The sequence below is a fragment of the Parus major genome, chromosome Z, assembly GCF_001522545.3.
Source record: "Parus major isolate Abel chromosome Z, Parus_major1.1, whole genome shotgun sequence".
NCBI classification, from domain to species: Eukaryota; Metazoa; Chordata; class Aves; order Passeriformes; family Paridae; genus Parus; species Parus major.
The window spans coordinates 61,367,666-61,395,664 of NC_031799.1; the positions used below are offsets into that span (position 1 = coordinate 61,367,666).

At 38.1% G+C, this 27,999-nt stretch overlaps 2 protein-coding genes across 3 annotated transcripts in view; one reads left to right on the forward strand and one right to left on the reverse strand.

Annotated features, from left to right (window-relative positions):
• The first annotated feature begins 7 nt into the window (after positions 1 to 7).
• Positions 8 to 27,998, forward strand: ARSK (arylsulfatase family member K). Of its 2 annotated transcripts, none has more exons than XM_015652544.2 (9): positions 8 to 145; positions 4,747 to 4,876; positions 7,447 to 7,606; positions 8,214 to 8,496; positions 11,680 to 11,851; positions 13,750 to 13,974; positions 17,528 to 17,752; positions 17,835 to 18,095; positions 27,661 to 27,998. In XM_015652544.2, exons 1-9 carry the CDS (start codon positions 8 to 10, stop codon positions 27,729 to 27,731), a joined length of 1,665 nt encoding a protein of 554 aa, XP_015508030.2. In that variant the 3' UTR covers positions 27,732 to 27,998. The 2 variants fall into 2 exon arrangements, with proteins under 2 accessions (XP_015508030.2, XP_033376294.1); XM_033520403.1 differs by lacking the exon at positions 27,661 to 27,998 and adding an exon at positions 22,992 to 23,827.
• PCSK5 (proprotein convertase subtilisin/kexin type 5) overlaps positions 21,447 to 27,999 on the reverse strand; it is a 229,767-nt gene continuing 223,214 nt past the window's right edge. Inside the window, exons 33-37 of the mRNA XM_015652533.3 lie at positions 27,139 to 27,316; positions 25,990 to 26,207; positions 23,880 to 23,995; positions 22,384 to 22,570; positions 21,447 to 21,850 (exon numbers count right to left, since the gene is read on the reverse strand). Coding sequence (XP_015508019.1) covers positions 21,447 to 21,850; positions 22,384 to 22,570; positions 23,880 to 23,995; positions 25,990 to 26,207; positions 27,139 to 27,316 — 1,103 coding nt within the window. The remainder of the gene's footprint in view (positions 21,851 to 22,383; positions 22,571 to 23,879; positions 23,996 to 25,989; positions 26,208 to 27,138; positions 27,317 to 27,999) is intronic.

A 27,999-nucleotide genomic window follows, 5' to 3' on the forward strand; every position in this document is an offset into this window, starting at 1 on the left:
CGGGGCGATGCGAGACGGCGGGCCGCTGGGGCGAGCCGGGCTGGTGCTGCTCCTCATGGCCGCCGGGTCGGGAGCGAGGCCGCGGCCTACCGCCCCCGGGGACCAGCCCCCATCTAATGTGGTGCTGGTTGCCTGCGACTCCTTGGTGAGTGACCGGGGCGTGGGAGGGCACCCTGACAGGTAAGGGAGAGCCGAAAAATCCTCGGCGGTGGCCTGTGCGGGACTACCGAGGCTGAGGCACCACGGCCGTGGGGATGCACTGCCCAGGCCAGAGGTAGGGGCATGCGCACACGGGCCCGTCGTGTGGCGAGGCACTCGCACCTCGGCTGTTCACCCGTGTTGCAAACCAAATGTGGCCCGCTTTTTGGGGGGGGTGGGGGGGTGGTACGCCGTGCTTCCAGCAGAGGCATTACACCAGCCGAGAACCTCTGGGCAGGTGGCTCCCGCCGTCTGGTGTGATACTGTAACTTGTCACCCGGGGCGTGCCAGCAGGACTCTGGCGTGGGACAGCCGCCACCGGAACAGGGCTGGTGGGGAAAGTGAATGGTCTTCGGTTGGTGAAAAGCCTAATGGCAAGCAAAGTCACCAAACCCGGTTATCCTTCCCATTGTAAATCCTGAGTGTTAAGACTCCACAACAAATGGGATAGAGAATTTCTGTAATCACAGATGAAATTACTGTCTTATCAGGCATCAAGTACTGGTTTACTGGGGCTGTTATAAGGTATAACAATACAATAAACTTGTCAGACATGTATCTTTAGTGGTAGGCATCTAACGGCTTCATTACAGTGATTTATTAATATATTTGGCTTAACCCTCAAGACACATAGAAATTTTTCCACTCACAAGTACTAAGCCTTTCATGTATCTTCACAGTTAACTCACTGTGCCTGCCCAGCACACTGGAAATGCTTTGATGTATTACTCTGAGGAGCCTTGGTTTCTCTAACTCATCTGAGCTCTCCTTGTTGTGGAATCAAACATAAGCTCCGTGGTGTTAAGCTCCAGGTGCTTTTGCATTTCATCACTTCTCTTTTGCTATTGAGGAAGTTTGATTCGTAGCCTTCTTAGGCCTCCATCCTTGACTGCACAGATAAAAGCAGCTGGCTTCTTGCCTGCTGCCTGTTTTTCTTGGGATGAATTTTTCCTGAATATTTGGTAAACACGTATTAATTTTTTCAGTCCCTTAATGTCTTTAAGCACATTTGTTGTGATTTCAAAGATAAAGAAATAGTTTCTTCTTTATTAATGTAATAGTTCCCTATCGACTTTCCGTGCTTTGTCTCTATTGTCTGTTAGTTTTAGTTTCAGTAAATCATCTCACTTAATATTCCAAAATAATGCATGTTTTTTTGGTCCAAATTTTCAGTTCACCAGAAGTCTATTTACCGTATTACAGTGTTTAAGGTCCTGAGGGTTACTAGCAGAGGCTGCAGACAAACTTAGAACTTTTATATGTCCCCTTTAAGCAGGAAGATTCTGACAAACTGTATTACAGGGATTAATGAGGTAACCCTTACGAAAAAGAAAGGTAAAAACCCACAATGTTTGTGGAATTCTTATGTGAACAATTAAGAACAAGGTGCTGTTTTTGAAAAGTGTCAAATTTGCATAGGCATACAAAGAGCAATATAGTAAAATAAATGTGTTCTGTAAGCTCTTTTTTGAGATGGATTTGAAGGTAGAACTAGATGAATTATTTTGATTACATCACTAGTAGAGGATAGGAAGGATTGGGTACTGTTGAAACTAACAGATTTTTCTGGAAAAAAAGCTCAAGTCCTGCAGGCTGTTAAAAGGTCTGTACTTCCATTAGAGAGTGTTCTTGCCATTGCTGTCTATGAAGGAATCACACCTATTTTACCAAGTGGGACAAAAATTTTTTCCTCAGTGATGCTGGATTGTGTTTGGCCTGCGGAACAGTGACCTCTTGCTTGAACAGCTAGCTTTCTGCTGCTGTGTCGTGTCAGGCATTGTGCTATTTGAAGGATTTCCTAGTGAAATGTGCTAATGAGCCAATTCAGCTCCTGAATTGCTACTTGAAGTTAACTGTGTAATGGATGACAGGCTTTGCGTGCAATGCATCTCAAGTTCCTGGATGAAAGGTGCTTGTGTGAATTTTATTTCCTTAGGTGTTTTAAAACCTAGAAACCCTACATAGTTCTTAGAGGATGGATTTCCAGGAATAGCTGCTGAGCTTCCACCTTCTCAGCCAATTCAAGACACTTACAACTTTCACTGAATACCCTGTCATCTCTAGAAACAATGATCATGTCACAGTACACCAAGCATCCTGTGACACAAAGTACATGGAGTTCTTTTGCTTCTGTGTCCTTGAAAATGGTATCATAGTATCTATACAAGGAACTGTTGTCTCCAGCTGTTCAAACAAAATTTTGTTGGAGAAACTTAAGAATGTGTTGTTGACAGGACTGCGCAGCAGTTGTGTTCTTTTTGTCATGATTTAGAAATGGTGTTTTCCAATTTAGTGTTCCCACTGAAATCACTCCAAGCCATGTGCCACTTGCTTGCTCCTCTGTCCCTGTCCCATTCCTCTGCGGCAGGCTGGAGCAGAGAATTGAAAACACAAAAGATAAAGGTCATAGGATGCGGTAAGAACAATTTACTAGAAACAGCAGAATTAGAGCATTTACTAGGACAGTAACAGCAGCAACATTAATAACAAAAATGTAAAAAGACAGGTGAGCAACTCACATCTGAATGCTCACCACTATACTATGTAGAGCTTGACAGTACCTGACCACTGCCACATTACCTTGACATGGAAGGGACCCCTTCCCCTGTTCATGGAAAATGATGTGAGGTGGTACACAATAACCTCCATGTCTTAGCCTTGTCTTCTCCTGGCTACTGCAAAAATGAACCCTATCCTGGCTAGAACCAGGACAACTTTCTAATGAGCACTTTCAGCCCAATGTTTTGTTCAAGTGCCTATTGTGTATTACAGCTTTATTTCTGGTTTGTCCTACTGAGTGCTTGTTCAAGATGCCATTTGTAGTAGTATACAAAATTAGGTGATTGTTCATTTAGCATGCTCTGATATGAGCTGATTTCAGAGGCTGGGATGCCGCAGTTAGCTCTACTGGTGCCAAATGAAGTGACTCTCTACAATGCTGGGTTATCCAAGAGTATTTCTGCCAGAAACCAAATGGCAGGAATTATTTTTTTCTGCACTTAAAACTGCAGATGCACTGTTCCCTGTCTGTTCACTGAAGAGCTGGTCAAGCTGGGGCTGCATCTTATTCAACCAAGCAAAGAAGTAAAACTGACAGGTTGTCTCGGTTCTAGAAGACAGGTGTCTGCTAGGGAGAGCAGGAGCCTCCCTTCGGATGAATGAATGTAGACCCCCTCCCTCCGAATTATTATAAATTTGAAATCAAGGGGCTTTCAGGCAGAGATCTGGGGATAGGAATAACAGTTCTTTACTAATATAACCAGGCAAACAAACAACAATAACTACAGCAATAACAAGAACACAGAACCAGGGACCCCGGGACAGCTTTCTCGGCTGAGATGGGATGGAGGAGAGGCTTTGTTTTCACAAACCCCTCAGGCGGGCAGTCCTGGTGCTCCTGCAGGGCTCCGAGGAACAGTCGGCTGGAACAGCAGGGATGAGCTGAGATCCTGGGCCGGTGGCTGAGGTGTATCAGCAGCTCCGCGGTGGTGGCTGGCACTGCCACACGTCCCGGCAGGACAGGGGGTGCGAGGCCGCCAGCAAAGAGGGGAGAAGGAGAAGAAGCAGCCGCTCCGTCTGGGTGATGGCGAAAATTCCCTTCTCTCCACCGCAGCAGCTTCGCGACCAGCACACCAACGTCCTTCCCCGAAGCCGAAGAAAGGCCCGGTTAAAAAACTGTCCCCACCCTCTTTTTCTGCCCCTTTTCCTCCCCCCCTGGGCCCGGCCACTCTTTGTCCGTTTTGAGCACCCTTAAGTACCGGCAGTTAGCTTGTCTCAGCATATAATGGGTAAAAAAATTCCCCGGGCAGGCCAGAAGGACAAAACAAAAAAAAAGGACACCTAACCCTCAACACAGGTAAAACACAATGACATGAAATATGGCACTCTGCACTCAAGTCTGGTTTCATGTGATGAAAATTTTCTGCTGTAAAATTACCTATTCAGAATGTTTAGTCTTTTTTCAGTTACTGATTAAAAACTCTGTCTAAACAAATAGGTGAAAAGGAAATTAGCATTATGAAAGTATCAAAAGGGTACCCTTGTGGATGGGATTTCTGTGGGAGAATAGCTTTACTTTAGCTTTCTGATCCCTTTTCCAGTCTGTAGTTTCAAAGAAGTTCACAGAGAAGTGGTATGGATAACCCTTTAAAAAGGATGAGGGATCAATGATGTTTTCACAGAAATGTTACAGAAGTATGTGTGCTACTGTACACGTCTGCATTGGGATTCAGCCTTACTCCTTGTCACCCTTCACCTTACCTACTCCCATTGAATGTGTCACCCTTGAAGAACTGGAGCTTGGAATATGTATGGTGATACAGTGGAATTAATTTTACTGTAAAGAAGCACAGTTATCTTGTCCATTGCACTTTTTCAAAAGTGATCCATTTTATATTGATTTACTTAGAGCTTTTCAACACTGTTTTCCATACCTGCGTAGAATTGGCAGCATTTGAGCAACACAAGTCCAAGGTAACAAAAAAATGAATTAATGCAGCCGATAATTTGCATTAATGCTGTTTATGTGTTGCCTTTGTCTGATTGCAGGATGGACGCTTAACATTTTTTCCAGGAAATCAGACTGTGGATTTACCTTCCATAAATTTTATGAAAAGACATGGCACTGTCTTTCTCAATGCCTACACCAATTCTCCAATTTGTTGTCCTTCCCGCGCAGGTAGAACCAAGCAAATCATCAGATAAGTGCTTGCACGTGTCAATTTAAATATGTGGTAATGGTGGGAAATTTGAAATGACTTATTGGGGAGGGATTTGTTTTGTTTTTCAGTAACATTCTTTTGTTTTATTTTTTAGTTTGTGCTTGAATTCTTATGGTATTCTGTTTCATCTGTTGATCTCTTTCTTATGTTTCCTCATTTATTTTTTGTTTTCTTTTTTCAGTTAAGTGTAAGCTCCCAAATTTTTTTATAAACTCCACTCTTAAAAACGAGATTCACTTAATAAATTATAAAAAGAATTTAATATAAATAAAAAAGACAATTAGGAGACAAAAGAAATAAAGCAAAGGGTTAAAACGGCCGGGTGCCCTGGGGGTTGCCAGGAACACACCTGGTATCCCAGGAACTCTCCCTTTTATCCCCCCCCTGCTATGAAGGTCCAATGAATATTCAAAGCGTCCCCTCCTCTGGTTCCGCCTTCTTAGATCATGTTTTGCACAACAATAGTGCTGGTCAGCACTATTTCTGCTGATCATCATTATTTTTGCTGATGAGTATTATTTTGGAGTTTGGTTTCCTTTCTTCTGGACATGTTCGCTGATCGATAAGATTCCCCAAGCCCCTCATCCTTCCTTTGAGGGTAGCTGGTCTTCCTGTTTTTCCCCCTTGCCAGCGTCCTGGTACCAGCTTCTTGATAACCATTTGCTCTCCGTTTCCTGCTGCTGATAATAGCTTGTTTTCCACGGCTTGATCCTCCCATTGTCTTGCTTGTTTATCTTGCCTTGTCCAGATGAAACATATCCTTACCATTCAGAATTCCTATCTAAGCCTATAACTTGCTAAGAGAGAAAAGAATATAGTGAAAGCATATAATATATACTTATCAGAATAATTGTGAAAAGCCAATATTTACAACATGAGTTCACAACACCACTGAAGCTTCAGATTTTTAAAAAATCTTCAGGATTTATAGAGAAATCATTGATTTGTTCTGCTGCAGTGCTGAAACTACATGCAGAACTACTCTCTTTTCCCAATACAATGTTAATAAATATCTTTCCTGTATTCAGCAAAGAGTAATAAATAATAACAGCTGAATAAAGTGATAGCTGTTGTCACTGTCTTCTAGATACATGATGCATCCTTCAGTAGCTTTAATTGAATACCTCTATCTTTTTCTTTACTTAATGTGATACTTGTTCTGTGTTCAATTTCACACTTGCAGAATTTTCTAGGAAGATGGAAGGAAGCTATATTCCTCAATCATAGGTTACATCTTAAAACATTTCTACATTTTCAGTTGTTGCAAAGACCCTCCTTAATCTGTAGCTATAAAAGACATCCCCCTTTCTCTCAAAGCATACACTGAAAGAATTAGCAGGTAAAGGCAGTCAAATATAGTGTTACATTTTTAATATTACCTTTATTGATTCCCTAGTCCCTGTTTCTTTTTCTCATGGTCACATATTAAGTGAGTGATGTTACATGAACAAGCAGTCAGCCTTTTTTTTTCTTGTCTTCATGCTTGAGTCTTTTTGGTCAATTTTTGTTGCTAAGAACAATGAACTTCATGTTCAGTTATTTAATTTTATGAAATTTTTTGAAAATAACAGGTTAGTACTCCTGTGAGAAAGAAACTGCATAATGAATTAAACAATTAATTAGTTATGTGTAGCATTATAGATAGCCGTGACCACTGAGCTCATATGTGTGGCTCTGAACCAGCAAGACAAGTTTTGCTCAGCCAGGAGCTTGGATACCTGCAAGGAACTGAGGGTGCATCTTTTGTGGAGGTGTCAGGGATGACACCAGAAGAGATGGTGGGAAAGAAGGCTTTGGGGTGGGGAAAGGATGAGTATTGCCATGTGAGGCTGATGCACTTTGCTTACAGGATATTTCTAGTGCTTGTGGAATTACTTAATCTTGTTTTGGGACTACCGTTAACTCTAAATTAGCATTGGAAAGTGTGAACAATTCTTGAGAAGCTGCAAAGAAATAGGCATTCACTAAAAAAATCTTCCCTTATAGTTTCTTTGCAACTCTTGCCTTGGCTTCCTTTCTTCTTGGTATCTTCTTTTTATCACTTTGTGTCTGCAACTGGAAGTGAAGTAGATTACCTAAAATGAATAAAATTGAAGGCTTATTGTATTTATGAAAATACTATATTGTAATTCTGTCCACATATACACTTAACTTTAAACTCATATTAGATTGAATTGTAGTAAGGAGAAACACTGAAACACATATAAATACAGGATTGTTTCATCAGGATCTGTACTACCATGCCATTTTCTTTCAGAAATCAAGAAGAATATTTTCTGATCTAACTAAAACTTGATTTAATGATTGCATGACACCTGGAAAGATGTTTCCTATTCTGGGGATTATTTGAGTAAATTTTGTTACTTGTATTGATTATGAAATAAGATTTGGAAGAGTAATACTTTATATTCCTTGTTCTATTGTATCATAGTTTGGATTTTTAACCTCTTTAATAATGAGAGGATGAATCCTTTCTCAACCATATAGGTGGAGGGTACTAATCACTCATCTTTTCTTTTTTTTCCAGCTATGTGGAGTGGTCTTTTCATTCATTTAACAGAATCTTGGAATAACTTCAAAGGTCTAGATCCAGATTATGTAACATGGATGGATATCATGGAAAAGCATGGCTACCGTACACAGAAGTTTGGGAAATTGGATTTTACTTCTGGACATCATTCAGTAAGGTAATCAGGTAGATTCTCCTGCTAATAAATAGGCAGCAGTGAACAAATCATGTAGTGATCTGTCACGTGGTTTCAGTCTCCAGTTGAAATTACAGTAGCTTTAATTTAAAATAAACTGTGTTAGGTACCTTGCAGAGATTGGTCCTGCAGCTTTATGGAGAGGCAAGCATATCCCTTGCAGCTGTACTTTGGCTTTTATACCTGTAGTTGAAAGGTAATACAGGAGATTCTTTCAAATAAAAATCTCTGACCCAGTTGACAAATAAATAGTGTGAATCTGTGCCAGAATGTGGAGAAGGGTCCACAAGATGGAGTGCTATTTCTAAGCATTATTTTGTAGATGTGAGAAGAGCCACTCTGACATAAATGGATAATAAATAAGAAAGAAGAGTCAGAAGAAAAAGAAGAGCCATAACAAGAAGGTCTGAGTATAAAATAGATACACAATTGTTATTGCTCAATTGAATAACAATTCTCCTTTATGCCAGAATTCAAAATCGCTGAAAGTATAGAGGAAGTTCTTCAGGAATTCATAATGCTTTTTGCTTGGAGGAAAAGTGAAGAAAACATTTTCTGCTAATTATGTGACTTGTGTATGTATTTTCAGTAACCGTGTGGAAGCTTGGACTAGGGATGTTAACTTCCTGCTTCGACAAGAAGCAAGACCTATGGTGAAACTTACAGGCCATAGGAAGCAGTTTAGAGTGATGGAAACAGATTGGCGGAACACTGATAAGGCAGTAAATTGGATAAAAGAAGAAGCTATTAACTTTACTCAACCATTTGTTCTTTACTTGGGGCTAAATTTACCACACCCATATCCATCACCCTATGCAGGAGAAAATTTTGGATCCTCTACATTTTTAACATCTCCCTATTGGCTTGAAAAGGTACGTGAGTATAAAATTTAAATATAATTTTATTAATAACTGTACTTATTATAAAAAATATTTTATTCCTGATTTTTCAGGATAGACCCAGTTTTGATATTTCACTACACAGTAAGAAAGTACTTGAATGAGATGTTAGATCTCTGATTAAAGGCTAAGCAAACAGAAATGACAAATTTGTCTCTTTTGTGGGAAAAGGTTTATTATCAGTACTTGTTGAATCAATGAGTAACTATGGAGTTCAATGGCTAGAAACACATTAAGATAAATGAGGTTGTTTTTCTTCTTAGCTGTAAATTAATTTTGGTAGTGGTCTGAATTTCATTGTAATGAACATTCTGTATTTTGCTTGTTAGAAATGATACATGTAATGATTTTGTCTGAGTTTTACAGTGAAGGGTTGACTTTTTCTGCAGTGGACCTAGAACATGAAACAACATAAGACACAACAGAAGTCTTCCTTTTCTGTTAACTTTTTCTGTGCTACTGTAGGTTTTCAAGCACAATAAAGTGTCTTTATGTCTTTGTGTAAAGCTAAGAAATGGCACTCTGTTCCAAAGAAGAAATACTTTTTCTCTGTCTTGTATATTTTCCAGTTGCCATTATCTGCCATAAAATATAATTGTGTTAGAATAGATTTAATTGCAGAAAGGCATTAACATTCTCTGCAGCTGCAGAATTAGAATTAGGTTGATAAGACTTTCAAAAAACCCCTCCATATGCAATTTATATAACTTGTGGCCTTTTCCCCAAGAGGACTGCTAAACATTTTTATCTATATGTACATGAAAAATACAAATACTTAGGAAAAAAGTATTTAAAATGAAGGTTGAGACATGTGAATTTTTTCATAATAGTGAGGTTTGTGGATTTTTCTGCAAATGATGAGAAGTTTGTGGAGAGAAGAAGAGCTTGGGAAAAAAAAACCTTTTAATTTACAAAAAAGAAACACCCAGCTTAGTTATTAAGGAAAACTTTCTGGGTGCTAATTGCTAGGTTAAATGTGTCTTGGGAAGCATAGGTACTTTTTTTGTCACAGACAGAGTTATAACACCTGTGATGAATTTTTGTCATCTTTTATCCAGTCAGAGTACCTTAACTATACAGCTTGCTGGGGTCCTTCCTACAACTGTGTATACATACTGCATTGTGTGGGCCATATATTACCATTTATTGACCATTGGCCAGTTCTTCTGCAATGTCATGGTCATTTTTTTGTCATGGAAATGTCATTTTTTTTGGTCATGGAAGAAGCAGTCTTTTAAAATTGCAGAAATAATCTCATGAAGGAGTTTGATCACATAGGTGAAGAACTGAATTAAATGTCTTGTTTATTTGAGCGGTAGTACAGAACAGAGTATCCACATGGTATGTCTGTGAAACCCTGTGTTGTTAAGCAGATGGTCCCCTATATTATTTTGCCCAAGCTGTCATTTTTTCAGAGCATATGGCTTCTTTCTTAGTTATAAATTATGTATCTTGGTTTAAGATGATTCAAAGGGGTAGACACTCTAAAGTAAGCTCCTCTCCTTAGTTTCAACCAATCCCTTTCCACCAATAAGGAACCAATAGCAATAGATATAAGTGAAAAAATAACATTTTACTAGCAAGTGAAACATACAAAAAATAGCAGTGAATAATCACTAGATACAAACTTGATGAATCTCAGGAGCTTCAGGGCAACAAAGACACCCCAAACTGGTGGGGTGCTGGTCCCTTCTAATCTGACAGCCTCCCACTGCTGGCTGCCTGCAGAGGGCAAAGGGAAAAGAGTGTCAGACTCTTTCCAAGGTGGCACCTGCCACGGATTACCATGTACTCCAAGAAACAAAGGGGATGGATGGCAGCAAACCCTCCTGGGAAAGTTGGTGCTTACAAAGGTCTAGTGGCAGATGGGAAGGGCTGGCAAGTGTGATCAGCTGATGTGGGGTCAGCACTGCTGCTCACTGATTCCTCTTGAACCCGCTTGACTCCGCTGGTTTTGGTGCTGGTGCCTTCTGATCTGCTGGTGTGCTGGAGAAGGGAGCAGGGAGAACAGGTCTCTGGACACTGCTGTGGAGTGGCCCAACCTGCAGGGGCCTGATCAAGATTCACTGCCTATAGAGTTTTCAAAGATCACTGGGAATGTGGTTTCTGTTTGCTAAATGCATTTTTTTCCTGGTTGCTGCAGTTGCAAGCCCATAAACCCACCTGTATCAACCTCTCTGAGGCAGTCTCCTCTTTTCACAAAAGAGGAAGTCAGCTTGGGTTTCTTGACCTTTTAAAGTGACTGTCACCTCCTGACACCCCTGCGATTCTGGTTCCAGCCATGCTTCGAGTCTTAAAGACAAGTAACAATCTTACAGCACAGATAGATATGGAATACAGGGCAATTTTGGGTTACTCTGGACATTACAATAGACAAAGGGACTGTGGCTTTGTGAATCCTTGAAACTAGGCTGAAGTCCTGTAGAAAAGAATCATAGATGGAGAGGGATGCTTTTTGCTCTCATCTTAATCAGCTAATAAATACCATTTGCAAAGTCCAAAAGTAACATTATGTTGCCAAGAACTTTGAGCAATAAGAAAATGACTGAAGCAGAAGTAGGAATATACAAATAGATTGGCTTTTTAATTTTGTGCTGATCTCACATTTCTTGGTAACTAAATGGACTTGATGTATGTAGAAACATGTAGAAAATATTAGAAAATGGGATTAATGTAGTCAATTCTTTTTATCAAGATGCCAAGACTTGTCATCACCGTCCTGGAGGCTTTCCCAGACAACATGGTTTTTCATGTTGTTCTCTAGACCCACATAACATCCAATCTTTTAGATCTGTGAGTTCATAGTTATTCTACAGTTATGAAGACTCTATGCCAATATTGTGTACCTACTCTAGAAGAGTGTTCTATGATATCTCTCTTAAAAATATACAGCAGTTGTTGAATCACATATTTGTGGCTCCTATCCTTAGCTTCTAATTGATTTTCATAGGTTTTTAAAAAAACAATTTACCTGTGGAAGCTGTGGGGAAGCATGGAGGACGTAGCTGCACAGTGTAACAACTTAGCAGCTAGTGTTTCCTGGGCCACAATTGCAGAACTGTGAATTTATGCTTTATAGTTTTTTTAATTAAATCTGTGTTCAAAAACTTGTTTATTCAGTTGCTAAATTAATGTTAATTTCCTTTTATTTTTTAGGTAAATTATGAAGCTATTAAAATACCCAAGTGGTCTTCTCTTTCAGAGATGCATCCAGTAGACTATTACTCATCATACACCAAGAACTGCACAGGAGAGTTTACAACAGAAGAAGTGAGAAATATTAGAGCATTTTACTATGCTATGTGTGCAGAGACAGATGCCATGCTGGGTAGGTAATATTTTATTACACAGTGGGTTTTCTAGTTCTAATTTTTTTTAAAAAAAATGCTGATAGGAGTGATCGTTGTGGGAAGAAGATAGAAAAAAATCCACCACAATTCACATCTGGGAGTAAGTTGTTGGAAGTTGCTCATTCCGTCTATGTGATAAATGACAGGATACCCTTTTAGGTGAATTGAGAGCACTCTGGAAAATAATTACAGCATCAGAAGCTCTGTAGAAAAACAGTGACTGCAGCAAAATATTGCATGGCCCATTGCACTGGTTTAAAATCCAATGGGAAAATTACCTCATGCAAGCTGCCCCTTCTCCCCCATCCCCTTTTGACAGCACAGGAAATACTAGGGGAGACCACAAGTAGGAGCAGCAGTTATACTGAAAATCTCGCAATATTGATAAAAAAGGACACAAAGGGAGAGTGCCCTACCCAAAAGAAGGATGTTCACCAACAAAAAAGCAACTCTCTCCCCAGAGGGAGTACCCAGTGCGGTTTTCCCAGACAAAGGCAAGATGGCATCTGTAATCTCCATCCCCTCCATACTGGAGCATGCAGCTCAAGGAAAGAAAAGCAGTGAGCAAAAAAGTTTCTGCAGTTTATTATCATTCCCCTAACCTGGAAACAAAGGAAAACAGGGATAAAACAAAGCCTGGAGAGCTAATTAATCAAAATAAAGAGTCCTGCTTCTGAAAGTGCTAGCCCCGACAGTGGCACCAGCAGCAGAAGCAGTAGCAGCAGTGGTGGTGACAGCAGCTTGTCTCATCTTCCTGCTGCTACAGCAATAGTTACAGCTTGTCAGGGTTTCAGGAATAGTTACAGTCTCATGACTTCAGCAACAGTTAAGGGAACAGTTCACACCTTTCCACCACTGAGGTAAGACTGAATCAACTTCAACACACCTTGGCCTTTCCTGCTGAACACCATGCTCTCTCCATGACATAGGTGGTATATTATTAAACAATTGTGGAAACTCCACCCCTCTTTTCTTCTGTACCCAGGACACCCATGTACAAGAGGAACTAAGTCTCTTTCATTAAGTGCTAGCTGAAGTAATGGAAACATTTTTGTGAAGGGGACAGACTGTAAAAGCTGAGCTGTAAGAAAAGATAAATCTTAGGGCATGAGTAGTTTTCCTTAGAGACTGATTTCAAATTTGTAAACTGGATAACAGTTGTTGCACATAGACTAAACAATAAGGTTACACTTGGAGTGTCCCTTAAAAGCATATTATTAAAAGTTATGAAGAAATAATTAATTGTACATTCAGAATTCTTCAGAGTTTGCAGGAAGCTATACAGATACAAAATTTTCTATGGAAGTTGGTCTTAATTTACAGTATTGTACTTTTTGATATGAAAAGTGACCATGAATGAACAAGAATTTGTTTAAATACTAATAGGAAATTCATGATCAAATACACTAATCTTTTAGGCATATGTCCTAAACCAGGACAGCATATTAGACTGGACAATGAATTAAAAGACATAGAATTGCTCTTCCTCATTTTAAGAATGAAAAGAGATCAATGTAAACAGCTTTAGGAAATGAAGGGATTGTGAAGTAACTGCACTGCAGTTGTAATTTTATAACATCTTTTAACTAGAATGTTTAGGCATGAATCATCCTAAAGTTTTAATATTTAAAATATCTAAATGCTTTGCCTAACTATTGTCTTCATTGATCTTGGCCCTTGTCTTTGCTGCAGAAACTTACATAAAAAAAAAAGGAGTGCATGTTGTGCCTTCATTGCACAAATTTATGTGTAACAAGAGCGGAGTTTCCTCTGCTGACTAGGAGAGCTCCTTGAAATTTGCATGCTGCTTTGCATGTACAGACCTTGGAAAAAATATTTTTAATGTGTCCTTTTCAGTATCTTTTTGTTGTTGCAGGTGAGATTATTTCAGCTCTGCGAGATACTGGGCTTCTTGGAAAAACAATCATTATATTCACTGCAGATCATGGAGAACTTGCTATGGAACACCATCAGTTCTATAAAATGAGCATGTATGAGGGAAGTTCCCATGTTCCTCTTTTAGTTATGGGGCCAGGTGTAAGAGAACAGCAGCAAATACCAAATGTAGTATCTCTTGTGGATATATATCCTACTATGCTTGGTAAGTTAAGTAATTTCAGGTGACGGTTTTTTTGCCTGCATATTATTCTGCATCTGTATCATAGTCAGAATGATGTCTCCACTTGGAGGCAATATAGTATGACAACAGGACATAATTTATCTGTGGGCTATATATATGGACTTAATAGAAAAAGTAAAAAAATAGATGAAAAAATAAAGAAACTTGTAATCTTTGTTATTACTATTACTGCCATCCACATAATTACACTGACTGATTATATATAGGATTATTTGTTGATAAAAAAAAGGGAATAAAACACATTTTTGATATGAGTAATCCTTGCTAACCTTCATGCCCAACAGTTTACTATAGAAATTAAAGTGTAAGTACATCCAGAGATGGGATTAAACCTGAAAGAGGACAGATTCATTAATTTAGGAAAATTTAAAGTGTTTTATGAAGGGTCATGTGGAAGAAGTGTGATGAAAACTTTGTATAGGAAATGTACAAATGATCTGGGCAAGAGTAAAAAGATGTGATAATGGATATCCATCTTTATGAGATATAAAAATACTCAGTGTTGGACAGTGAATCAAAGAACTAAAATTACTTAGATGGAAATCACTTTTAAGACGGAATTTTTGAACAGATATTTGTGATAAATCGTGGAACAGACAATTATGATTGATATTAAATATCAGGTAAATTTATCTTTTGAGGCTTTATCTTTTAGGCTTCCAACCAGAAAAAAAAAATTCTTTTCAAACCAGTCTGGAAGGCTTGCTCTCTAAGAGGTGTCACATGTACACTGCAATTGTCTGGAGAGCATGAGTGAATAAAACTGTACTTCAGTTACTAGTTGTAAATGTCAGTGAAAAATCCACTTCTGTGTTGTCTGAAGTTGATTTTCTAACAACTGAACAGAAGTTATTTATCTATTTATGTCTCCTCAAAACTTTTGAACCAGTTATCCGGTTAAAAATATGATATAAAATCTGAATGTCTTTCTCTTCCAAATTTTGACATCAAATTGTTATGTATATATATCTGTACTAGATATAGGTCTTATACAAGTTATAGTAGCCTATATAAAGATTTAAAATCTTTTATTTTTTTCTCCCTTTCGCCCAAATGACATAATTGGTCAGATAGTTTAACATCTTTCTGTCTTTTCCTCTTGGGGGATTTTTCATTTGGCCTGTTTTTCCCCCAGAACTTAGTGAGCATAATCCATTCCTTCTGTTGTGGCAGTTCTCCTTTTCTGTACTCTAAATGTCAAAAAGACATGTATGATGAAAATGAAAACTTGAAGAGCCATCTCTACCATGTATTGTGTTCTCAGTCTGCATGCTGCTGCTGACTAATGAGGAAACAGATTTCAAGTCTGTTTTTCTGACAAATTTAATTGCTTTGCTTTGTGTTGTCTCAGGGGAATAATCTGTCTTAAGATGCCATCCAAATGCTTTGCTCAAGACTGCTGCCTGCACTGGCTTTGAGAATAAATGCAAATATTTTGATTCCAGCAGAATCTGTGTGATATAAATGTCGAGTTGGAAGTGCAACTGCTCTTACATTTTGTAACAAGATGTAGCATGAACTCCAGGCAGCACTAGCTTTGTTGGTCTGTATGGAAGTACCTTTGGCTTTCTATTGGAAAAGCAGGAGTTCCTGAAGGTGGCAGGACCGTTCTTCGCACATAGACAATCCAGTTACTGCAAGTAATAGCATTAGTGGTTTAAAATGACAGAAGAGCCCCATATCCCTTTTTCATTTGTTGGAATGTAGTATGTATTTGCTCATTTTTTTTTGCCCCTGCATGCCCAGGAGCTACTTGCTGGATTTACTTATTATTACTTAGATGCTAGCTAGACAGAGGACAAAAGACAGATGTGTGCTGCTGAAGGAAAGAGTCACCTATGAGCAATTTATATGCACAGAGTATCACCACCCAACACAGAACAGATTAAATACTACCACAGCGCTCTGTGAAATGGAAAGTTTTAAATTTTGAATTACTATAGACAATGTTCAGTGGGGTGATTAAAAATAGCAGTACTGTCATACATGGTTTTTAGGACATGCTTGGGATTCTCCGCTGTATTTTTCAGAATGTTTCTGAAAAATCTTTGCAGCCTTTTAACCTGATCTTTGGGAGCTAGAGAAACTTGTGCAATAAGTTGATGCTGAGGAGCTTATGGATATTACAGCATCTTCTATTGGCCATCTGGTACGCTATGGAGTCATTCAGTGTTTTCCATACATGAGCACTATATTGATACCACCTCAAATACCATCTTTATCTCCAGTCCTGCCAAAGAGGCAAGGTGCCTTGCTCCTCAAGTGCCAGGCCAATTATCACCAGTTATAGGTGATAATAATGGATACCTTTATAAAGCATTTCATTATTCACTAATGAAGAATGCTCCAGATGAGCTTAGCACCATTATTGTTCAAGAAATAAATGGTTACAACATGTTGGAAGCATGTACAAAGACATGTTCGCAGTGAGAGACTTCTCCAGGATCAGGCTGTTCAGGTATAAGCAGTTTATTATTTAGGTATAGGGAGGAAGGGATCATTTACACTGCCAGCCACAGCGTAAATGTGGTCAGAGAGGAAGAGAGAGAGTGGAGAGAGGAATCGGGGAGCATGAGGGAAGAAGGTAGGAGAGAGTAAGAGTAAGAGACGGGAAGAGAAGTAAAGAAATTATGACAGTAGGAGCAGGTAAGAGGAGGTAAAAGTAAGAGAGGGTAAAAGTTAAGGCAAGTAAAGAGGGGAGAGAGCTTAAGAGAGAGAGTAGGGAGAAGGGAATCAGAGTTAAGAGAGCATGAGTTAAGAGCGAAGTTCTTGTCACAATACTTCGTCTTTTTCTTTAGTGAATATTCTAATTCCCAGTAACCAACCACTACATGACACACATTCTATAGAATTTACACATAGCCTATAAGAACTACTACATTACCATACAGTGTTGCATTTTAAACTCTAAAAGCTACCTTTCAAATTCTTCTCTTGCTGCTTGACCTTTGGATTCACTCTCAACAGAAGGGCATTGTTCAATCAACAGGGATTCTCCTTCAGCTGGCTAGGCTATTGTTCTTTGGTTATATAGTAACTAACAGTCAGTATCCCATAGCTGAAAGCTAGTTTTCCATTCTATTTCAATCCTAGGTTTCATATTTTCAGGATCTTTTGCTAAACAATCATATTCATAAGGTTTCCCTGTTTCGTCTTCCCCAGCACTGGAGCTTTTAGGGTCCTTTCTGTATTATTCTTTTTCTCCTTCCTGATGTAGTCAGAGCAAAAGAGAAATGTTTGCAACCATGATTAAGGAGTAAAACAGCACCATCCATCAAATGGTGATCCATTTTCACAAACTTCTGTTAAAGGTTGAGTTATACATAGATGATACGTTTGATCAAGATGGTGGGCAGCTCGCCTTAGGAATTTCCTTAAGGTAATTTTTATTGCACATTTTGGGATAATAATTAGGGGAGCATGTTTTATTATCAACATTCCTAGTAGCATTGTGTTAGGCTTTTCTAATTGTGAAAACAGCAGTAGCATTTTGGTTTTGTGTATCTTTTCTTAGATATAGCAAGAATTCCTGTCCCAAAGAACCTAAGTGGATATTCTCTTACACCACTGCTATGTGAAAATGCTGAGAGCGAAGCATCAGCCAGCGGACCTCGGCCCTCATGGGTGCTGAGTGAATTTCATGGGTGCAATGTGAATTCCTCTGTGTATATGCTGAGAACTGGCAAGTGGAAATACATCACATACTCGGATGGCTCTTCGGTATTGCCCCAACTCTTTGGTATGCTACTTCTATGTCTTGACTGACTCATTAATTTACTTTATTGCAAATTGAATTTTAACTGACTTTTTTTTTGTTACAGACCTTACTGCTGATCCAGATGAGCTTACAAATGTTGCCATAAAATTCCCAGTAACTGTACATTCCTTGGACAAAATACTTCGCTCTGTAGTTAACTATCCTAAAGTTTCTTCTGCTGTTCAGGAGTATAACAAACAACAGTTCATCAGCTGGAAGCAAAGTTTGGGTCATAATTACTCTAGTGTTATTGCAAACCTTAGGTGGCATCAAGACTGGCTAAAGGATCAGAAAAAGTATGAGAATGCAATTGACAAGTGGCTGGGTAAGTAGATACAGACAACCTGGATTTCATATGAATGAGGATATAAAAACATGCATTTGTAATATTATGCTGTATTTCAAGTGTAAGAATTATTTTCTTATGTAACCTATTGAAAGCAGAGATTCTTGAACTATTACTGCTTTGTATCAGAAAGCCAAGAGCATTTTATATAACCAGTCAGCAAAACAAAACTAGAGTTTTAGATGTTATTGTTCTGTAAGTTTAAGTAAGTGTGTACTGAAAGGGTAGTATGCAAATATTGATTGCATGTAAGGAATATTTAGTGGATTGCAAAAGTACAGAGTATTGAGCATTCAAACTCAATAGGAATTTCTATTTATAGGGAAAAGCAAAGATTATAAAATTTAGTGAAGTAAAGTACCAGTTACAGCTACAGAAATTTGCTGTGTGTAGTATACGTCCAGATTGAATACACATTCATCCACGATAAAGAATTTATAGCAGTTGAAGTATAATCAAGAAGTTGGTAACCAGTACAGGTCTGAACATAGATGTGGTTTATACAAGTACTTAACTGTATCAGCATTCCTGTGTTACTTGTGATTGACTCCCCATGTTTTCAAGGTCTGCCTGCTAATCTCTTGCTTCTGGATCTGGTACTTACCATTCCCTGCTGTTTAAAATTCCATAATATTCATAGGCTCCTAATTGAACATGTGTACAAGTGAAGAAGAATCTGATATCTGGTCATCATCATAAACTGAAAAAAAAAACCAACAGAAAAATCCCACAGCAAAAGCAACAACAACACAAACAAACAAAAACCCTCTTGCCAAACCTATGAGTAGAGCAGTTCTCTGAAAAATGATAGTGTGATTTGCATAACATAAATTAAAAATTGCTTGAATGCAGTTTGATTTTGTAAGTAAATGCACATCAGTGAGTGGAGAACTGAAAACTAAAATGTACACAGAAGAGACACAATTGAAGCTTGCAGGAAGAGTTAACAGAAAAATACTATTTTCCATTTTTCCAGTGACCTGACAAAAAAAGTAGTTTTGGAAGAAGGTAAGATTTAGGTAACAACTCTTCCACGTAAGGGAACATGTAATTACAGCAGTGCTTAGGTTTGCTAATTCTTGTTCACCATCATTGCTGCTATAGTACCAGTTCACAGTGATGTTATACTTCATACATAAAATGTTTTCTGTAATCTGTTATTAAGTGCTCAGTAGTAGCAGTAAGCCAGTAAAAAGAAACAAAAAGATGAGAAATACTTTCTGATGGCTACACACTCATTTCATAAGCAACTTACCACGCAGAGTTCAATCTTGAAACCCTGTAGCACATATCATTATAATACTTATTAAAATGAGTTCAGGTATGGTTGAAATTACTTAAAATAAATGGGCTGCATAATTAGAGGAGGTATTTATATGCATATTAAAGTTTATTCAAGAGAAAAAATGAAGAAATTTCCTCACTTTCTAGAGGTCTGGACAGAATGCATTGTGCAAAATGGAATAAAATAGAGTAAAATAAAATGATGGTGAACTGGATGTGTTTTGTGTGTGTGCTTTTTAATGACTGAATGTTTAAAATATAGGGAAAATTGTATTTTGTCAGTTCTGTGAACAGTGCTTTTTTGAAGAGATAAGCTCTTATGACTCATTAATGTTAGGGTTAAAAAAGTGCCATTTGTGATACTCTCTGAAATGGAAAAACAAATAGGGAAAAAAACTGGCAACCACATCTGCCACAGACTGTCCAGAGAAGCCCAGTGCATGGGAACAGGCTTACTGAAAACCCAGAAAACCCCAGGAATGTGCCAGCTCACAGGGCAGAGCTTGTTGTTGTTCAGGAGACCACATAAAATAATTATTCTGCTGGGTCACATGGCTTGCTGTCTGATTGTAATATGAAATATGTATCCTCCAAAAACACAAAGTAGAAAGACGAAAGAGAAATTATTAAAGCAGAAGGTGGCACTTGCTAGTGTGGTATTTAGAAAAGTTTTTATATCTGTTACACTTGAGGAATATTTTCATAAATGAGAAGTGAAAGATAACATGTATCTTTCTGAAGTACCTTGCTGTCAAATGTTGCTTTACAGCTTTTGATATACTTAGGTACTTGTTTCAGCTTTTGTGAAGTCACATTAGTTTTAATTCCTCTCTCTTAATGAAGGTGCAATGACTAGAAGGTTAAACTTAAATTGGAAGCAATAGGCCTCTCCATAAAACATCTTTAATCTTACAGGTGGAATTATCCTGAGGTCTTTAGGCATATGTAATACTGAAAATTCCTCTGAGGCACTGAGCCATGAAAAGCTGGTATCTTTACACAATTCCTTGTAAACACTAAATTTATATATACAACCTTATTGTGTATAGAGCAGATCCTTACTGGAAACCTAGAGAAACTCTGAGATTTAATGAAATGTAGTGAATAACAACATATCTAAGATGGATAAAGGATTTATTCTTCACAACAAATGGCCATGCTTTTTCTTTAGAATTATCAATTTTTATTTCTGTAATAGTAATAAAAATTACCAGAAAAGTGCAAATATCCCCTTTGCCATTGTCTGAGCATCCTGAGCCATTTACAATATAAACACCACCTGCTGATGATGCAGGATGGGTGTCTATGTGACATGCTTATAGACAGTATACAGCTTCGTTGTAAACTGAGAAATTAATCTGTAAAACACAAGAATTTTTGACAAACACTGCATAAAGATTAATCAGAGGCTGATATATAAAATATTTTTGTTCTATTTCATATAAACTGTGAATATAATACAGTTATGAGGAGTAGTCACAATCCTAAGTCCTAAAATATCATGTCATAGATACAAGAATTCACAGGAAATTATGCTGTAATGATTATGAAGTTGAATGTGTTTGCTTCAGGGAACACCAGGTGGTTATGAAGAAAATCTAAGTATATTCCTCCAAGTTGCCTATTCTGTTATGAATAGCTATGTAACTCTAATCACAAATTAGTGAACTACTGGCACCCTCTCCCATGGCATTCATCAATTAGATACAACCATTTTGCTTATCACATTACTAGTAGTGATTGGCAGGGTTCTCCAAAATAGTTTAAAGAAAAGTTTGTGTTAGTTACACAAATAGGTATTGGGAAAGGATTATTCTCCACACAAATGCATAGAAATTTGGTCTCTTAACCAGATTATATCTGAAGTGCTACTTAAAAGCCTAGAAAAGATTTATTTAGAAAATACGTTTCTAGAAATTATTCTTCTTTTACAATAAATAATAGCAAAAATTGTGGAGGTCAGGTTGCTATCAAGTAACTAAACACATTAACTAAATAGCTATACTTTCATAGGAGAAGCAGTAGAGTAGGGCTAATTAGTAAAAATTATCTAAATGAGTAACTTTCATCATCATATTCTAGCTCATCTTCCTCATCATCCTCCAGAAGTCCATATTTAAATTTGTGATAAATTGTGCCATCCTTGCCCATGTATACAATGTCATCTTCGTCATCATCATCTTCATAATCTCGATCTCTGTATTCAATCACTTGATCCTCCTGGTAGCTGGGATTCTTGTCGTAGTTGCTTGCAGAGGAAGGAAAGGTTTTTGAGTGATTTGTCAGCTTCTCATACCGTCCTTTACTGACAGGCTGGGTTTTCGTTTTTGCCTTTCTCCAGATGAATACAGTGGCTCCGATGACAAGCAAAAGCAAAATGCAAGTGATAACAAAGAAAGTAGTTTTGCTTTTTTGCTCGGGGGGTAGAGTTTTCTGTAATACACAGTCATCTACAACAGCAATTAAAAACAAAAATAATTAAAAAAAAGGATTAAATGAGCTTGTATTTGTGTGTGTGTGTGTTTTAAAAGTCTGGTACAGTGTGTCCAGTTCAGTAATAGCAGTCAACAAAATACCTAGTTTTTCTGGCACCACAATGGTGGTTTTTTTGTTCATATGTAGTAAGGATGTCAGTAAGGTTGTTGGGATATCTATTCTTCATTATTTGATTCAAAATAATGAGAAAGAAGCAGAAAAACTATCAGGTGCATGAATGCAATGAAGTAAGCTAGTTGATCAACCAGTCAGTTTATGAAATGCCAGGCCATTTAACATAATAGCTTTGAGTGCGAGAAGTTGCCATCTCCAGCACCAGACATAATGGTTATTATTTGAGTAAAACCTTCCCTATTTTTGATGAAGCAGTAGAAACACGCTGTTTACCAATAGCACATTTTCGCTCTAGTCCAGTTTTCAGGCAGCATGTCAGCATAATCAACCATAAACCACTTAGCACTATGCCTGCTCTTCAGCATGGTCCTACCTTGTGTTTCACTGCAGTCACAACACTCTGGGGTTTCTGCTGGGTCAGTGTCACTGCAGCAGGGCAGGCAGCGGCTTTCCTCCAGGAAGAGCTGCATGCTGGCTGGACAGACTGTGCAGTTGAGAGGACCAGGTCCCTTGCACTCAGTGCATGAGCTGTCACATCTCTCACACTTGGGTTTGTTGTCCTTCAAACACAGAACACAAGCAATGCACCTCTAATTTTGTGTGTTTTGTTCCTGACCTAGCAGTTCTGTCCTGTCAGTCACCATTGTGGTTGTCATCTCTGGGCACCAAGAGTGTCATTGTGAAAATACAACAGCAAATTCAAAATTTCCTATTTTCTGATTTTTCAGTGATCTGCTTGTAGGATGTAAAATGTTGTAAGACCTTAGAGATCTCACCTAACTAGGCAGGATGTGCAAATTTACTCATGCTTTTAAGCTTTTTGAGCCAGGAAAATAACTGACCATGGAAGAAGCAGTATGAAATAGAGTATGAATTTCCTCTCTACCCAGGGAGGAAGCAAAAGTAAGGTATAAAGGTGGTTGGGAATTTTTTAGCAAAACAGATTTCTCTTAGATTGTGTCACTTTTTTTTTTTCTACAGAAACAATTTAGATTCAAATACTCTTCCTAAAATCCAGGCTTCTGGGAACCTTTGTGTACAGAGACTATCAGCGGTCACTCTGATCACACCTGCCTTGCAGAATACTCTGAAATCACTTGCTTCAGTGTTTCCAGTCTTCACAGTTCCTGGCCATGGGACATGTTCACTGTGAAGATCTGGAAACTCCAATAAACTTTCACCAAATTTGTGGTTAGGATTGCAAGACTGTTTATCCTGGATGGAAAAACCTGTGCAAGATTGCAGGATCATAGCTGTTCATAATTTCTTAAGAGCCAAAGCTTTTGCAAAGACCTGCAGACCTGTGTGGTCCCCACCCTCAAGTAAGGCCATTTTTTCAGATTCAGTGCTATGAAGTGGGACTGCCCACTTCAATATTCCAGGACAGAGACTCCAGGATTTGTAGCATCCCAGGCATGCCTTGCTGCTATATTCTTGAATAAACATCTTTAGAAGGCAATTGGTGTGGAAAACTGGAAGGTGGAGCACCCAGACTTATGGCTCAGACCCAAACCTAATTGTGGCCCTGCTCAACTAAATATACAGCTCTGTTAACTTCAGCCTGTCCTACTAGAGCTTTCTGCCAACAGAGCTGTCAGTCAAAAATGCAGAAGGATTTCTTACAGAAAAGGCATCAGAAATCCAAGGAGAAATCTCAGTTATACTGAAAGAAATAAACACTATCATTAATAGAACTCATTTGTTCATGTAGTTTTGGTATCTTTGTTGACCATAAGGTAACCCCAGAAAGAGAAAAAAGGCTTCCCCTGCCAAAAGAGGAAAAAAGTAAGCATATTTAAAGATAGGCAATGTTAAAAACTGAGAGAAGAGCAATGTGTTTTTTATATTGTGTACAAAATGAATAGGTACCTTTTGTCCTGCTGTCTCCTGGACTTTGTATTCACCTACAAAACAGTCTGAGTTGCACATTCCATTTAATAAACTGTAGCTCCATACACAAGATGTGCAGCTAAATGCTCCCTTCCCTACACAGGCAAACAAAACAATAATATTACAACAAGGAAATGTCAGCTAACTTCCTTTAAAAGTTATACTGACCACTGCTATGAAGCAAAAAGTTTCTTGTCAGTGGCAAAAATCATTAGTGAGGCATTCCACACAAAGAGGTTGGTGTCAGAAAATTTTGCACCTAGTCCTGGGACTTTATGTGCAAACAAAATTTATTTCCTGTGTGTTTTGATAGTCATGAAAAGATGATTTCAGAGTCAGTTGTACAGAGGATCTCCGACATTCAGGAAAATAAATTGGGTCAGAGCACTGGAGTAAAATTGTGGAGAACCTTCACCAAATGCTATCCTTCACAAAATCCATACTTACTTACCCTGTTAACTATTTTCAAACAACCATTAATTAAGGGATGTTTATGTTTGAATACAAAAAAAAATTGTTTAAGTGCATGAGAAAAAAAACATTATTCATAGGTACAGCCAGAGAACCATAAGCACCTTGTGTGTCAGAGACTTTTTTTTAAAGACAGAAGCTGCATGCAGTATTTCTGTGAAACACTGAGGTGATGGGTTTGTCTTAAGTGTCAAGATGCACCCATCCATTTCCTTGCACCTAGACATTTTCTGCCATTGTCTGAAAGGAAGAAAATGAAAATGCAGGGAACTGACATTAGCAGAAGTTAAACCACTGAAATTAGTAACCTATAATACAGAGGATTTCCTGTATTACTGTGAAATGCATGGTTTTCCTTACTGCTCTTGACAAAAAGACACCCATGCTCTTTGCTGATGTATCAGTAATACAGATGCATTTCAGACTGGCTTGTGTATTATAATTCTCTCTTGGTAATGATGATAAAAATTCTATCTGATAGTATTTATGCCAAATAATGTAAAAAACAGAGGAGGTGGTCTGTAAATTAAAATGCCTTTCTCTTTTTTTGTCACGAATCCAAACAAAAATATTTCTGCAACTTTTATAATGTTGTTATACAATTATGTTGTAAGAATTCTTGAATGTGGCTTCATTCTAAGTGTAATTTCCACATATATTATTATGTTACAATTAGCCATCTGTACTATCCAGTATATCCATTATCCAAAAATAGTTTGTGTTACAATGTGATATAGTCTTCTAAGCTGCAGCATGGAACCCATTAGCTATAATCTCATGTTGTTCAGGTAAAAAAGGACACCAAATGTGTCCATAAGGATTAATCTTTTTTCAGAAGTGGTTTAATTAGGAAAATTGAGAAACCAAAAGCAATGTCTCACAGAGCAAAATAGACAGTCTCTGAAAGTTAACATTGAGAAATACATAACTATATTAGAAGCAACATCACTGTGCTTTTGATTTCTGTTCGCCTTTCAACCTAAAGATACACGTTATAGGTCGTTACTCTTCCCATTGTAGTCTGTAAAGATGTGTAGTTGGAATTAAGTTTCTTGTCTTTCACAGAATAGCAGACAGTAGAACAGCTCAAAGAGGGAGGTATTTTTCAGTTATTCTTAATATTAATGTGAAAAATGGACTCCATCTCTGTAATCAAGTGAGCCCATTTTTTTAAGATGTGCATTTTTATGAGGTCTGGCTGATGGAAAATTCATTACTGTTGTCCATTTTTTTCCATTCAATGACTTGGCAACATGTTACTCAGTCCTAGCCCTCCCTATTAAGTGGCTATCTTTCTCTTTGTGCTCTGTGCTGGAAGCAGTTCCGGATAAAGCTTGACAGAAATTAATATACTTGCTTTTGCCTCAATTATCAATGCAGTAGAAATAAATCAATGGAGCAGTGAGTGCAACGAGTCAACAAGAGCCAGGAAAAGCTCAGCAGTTCCTCTGTCAGCATCACCCACTGTGGCTGAAGTGGTGGCCAGATTGGTAGCACTGTATGTGGTTAGTATGTGGTAGTGGTAGTATCTTTGTGAAGTGTTCCCAGATCTTGGAGCCAAGATTCCAGGTGTTTTGATGACCCCTTTTTTTTCTCAAAGCAGAACATATACTTTTACCTTCACAAGTTAAACAGGAGGAGTGGCATCTCTCACAGACGTTGTTGTCCTTGTTTTCATAGTAGTACTGAGGACAAGAGCTAACACATTCGTTTGTGGAATGCAACAGGTAGAAATATGTGTTACAGGAAAGACAGTCTGTGGGTCGAGGCCCTGTACACTCCTTACAGCTCTTGTGGCATCTCTCGCATGATCCAGTGGAATTTTGTGCGAAATACCTGAAATAGGTCAGATAGGCATAGCTTCGCATAAAGGCCAGGAGTGACAGGAAAACCAACATTTGTTGAATCCCTAGCTTTTTACCATGATTACCTCAATTTATAAAAATTATACTAAAATGAACACAGGTATTTGTAAGCTCAGTGAAAATAGAATTAATTTCATTCCCTTTGGCCATTGGAATTCAGCTACAAAGCGTAACTCTGTATAGTGTTTACAGCAAAAATTTCTTAAATATGAGTTGAATTGAGATATAAAGTAGGGATGGTTTGTGTGAATTTGCTGAGATATGGTCATTACAGTTTTCCAGTTTAATGGGATGGGCAGTCAGTGTGATCCATTGAACTCTAGTTTTAAATTAGATGGATCTGAAAGAGAAATCATAGGTTCACTCTCTAAATTTGAGTTTCCCAAAACCACACTGAATTCACATTTTGAACTTAAATGGATTAAAGTTTCTCTCTAGAATTATGAGTGCTCAGTTCAAACTTGTTTTAATGGTTGTTTTTGTTATCACCACTATAAGCATTAAGTCAATGCAAAAAAAAAAATATATAACCTTATCCAAACTTCACTTAACTTCATGTTAAGTGGAGGCACAGTGATGGTTGGAGGCTCTTCTGCCTGTGCTCAGGCTGACTGACATATAACTTAGTATACTTGTTCATACTGTTATGTATAGAGATAGCCAAGAGCATCAGCTGAGTGTGAGCATATCCACATCTAAGCACTTCCCATCTGGGCACCAATTTTGGAGTTTTCTACTGTGGAGGGAGGTTTTCCATCCCTAATGTACTGTGAAAATACAAGAAATTTTCTCCTGAAACCAAAACTCAGTTCTATTTCACACTGAGGTGGAATGCTGCAGTAATCTAATTTCTCAAAGCTCTCTCTGTGATGCAGATCTTAGCAAAAGGTCTTGGGCCTTACCCTGCTGGACATTGGGTTACACATCCTTTTCCTTGTCTGTACCAGCCCAATTTGCAGGAAAGGCACTGTGAACTGTGTTTTCCAGTGCAAGTGTCACAGGTGCTGTGGCATGCAAAACATTGCCTCTCCGTGCTGTCAGCATAATATCCATCTGGGCATGTTTCAACACATGTTCTGTCTGCAGAGACAACAATGTGAAGTAACACATCATATTTCAGTATTTGCTACTATAAAACATCTCATGCAGCTGTACTAGAGCAAACTGTATCAGCAGGAGGTGTTGATAGATAATGTATCAGAACAAGAAAATCCAGTATTGGGGTACAGTAATTATTTTTTTTATTCTAGTCATTTCATTAATCCTCCTTTCTGTGTTTTATGCATATTAGCAAGTTCTTCAGGACTGCCAGTTTTTATCTTTCTGAAAAATAAAATAGCATAATAATGAACAGCAGATGTGATTTCCTTAGAATAATAAAAAGTAGCAAAGCAAGTTTTTATCTGCATTGCTGTTTTCCCTAGATTTCACTCTAAGCATCAATCAAATTTCGTTCTGTGTGGATGATGAATCTGATGATAGATTTGAGATTTAATGCTATTTGTTTACTGGTCTTTACCCTTGTCTGCGACTTCTACTTTATGTTATGGAATTAAATGTCTTTAATGCTGCAAAAACAGGTAAGTCCCACTTTTTTCAGTGAAATTTCAGCTTATAGAAGTTATAGAAGGAATCCTGAATGAGAAGTTAGTATTGTTGTAATTAGCTACAAGTGCACACAGGTAATAAAGAAGTAAATTACAAGTTGTTTGTGCTCATTACATATTTGTCTTGATAATTTTGCTGCTTGGGTTGCAATTGGA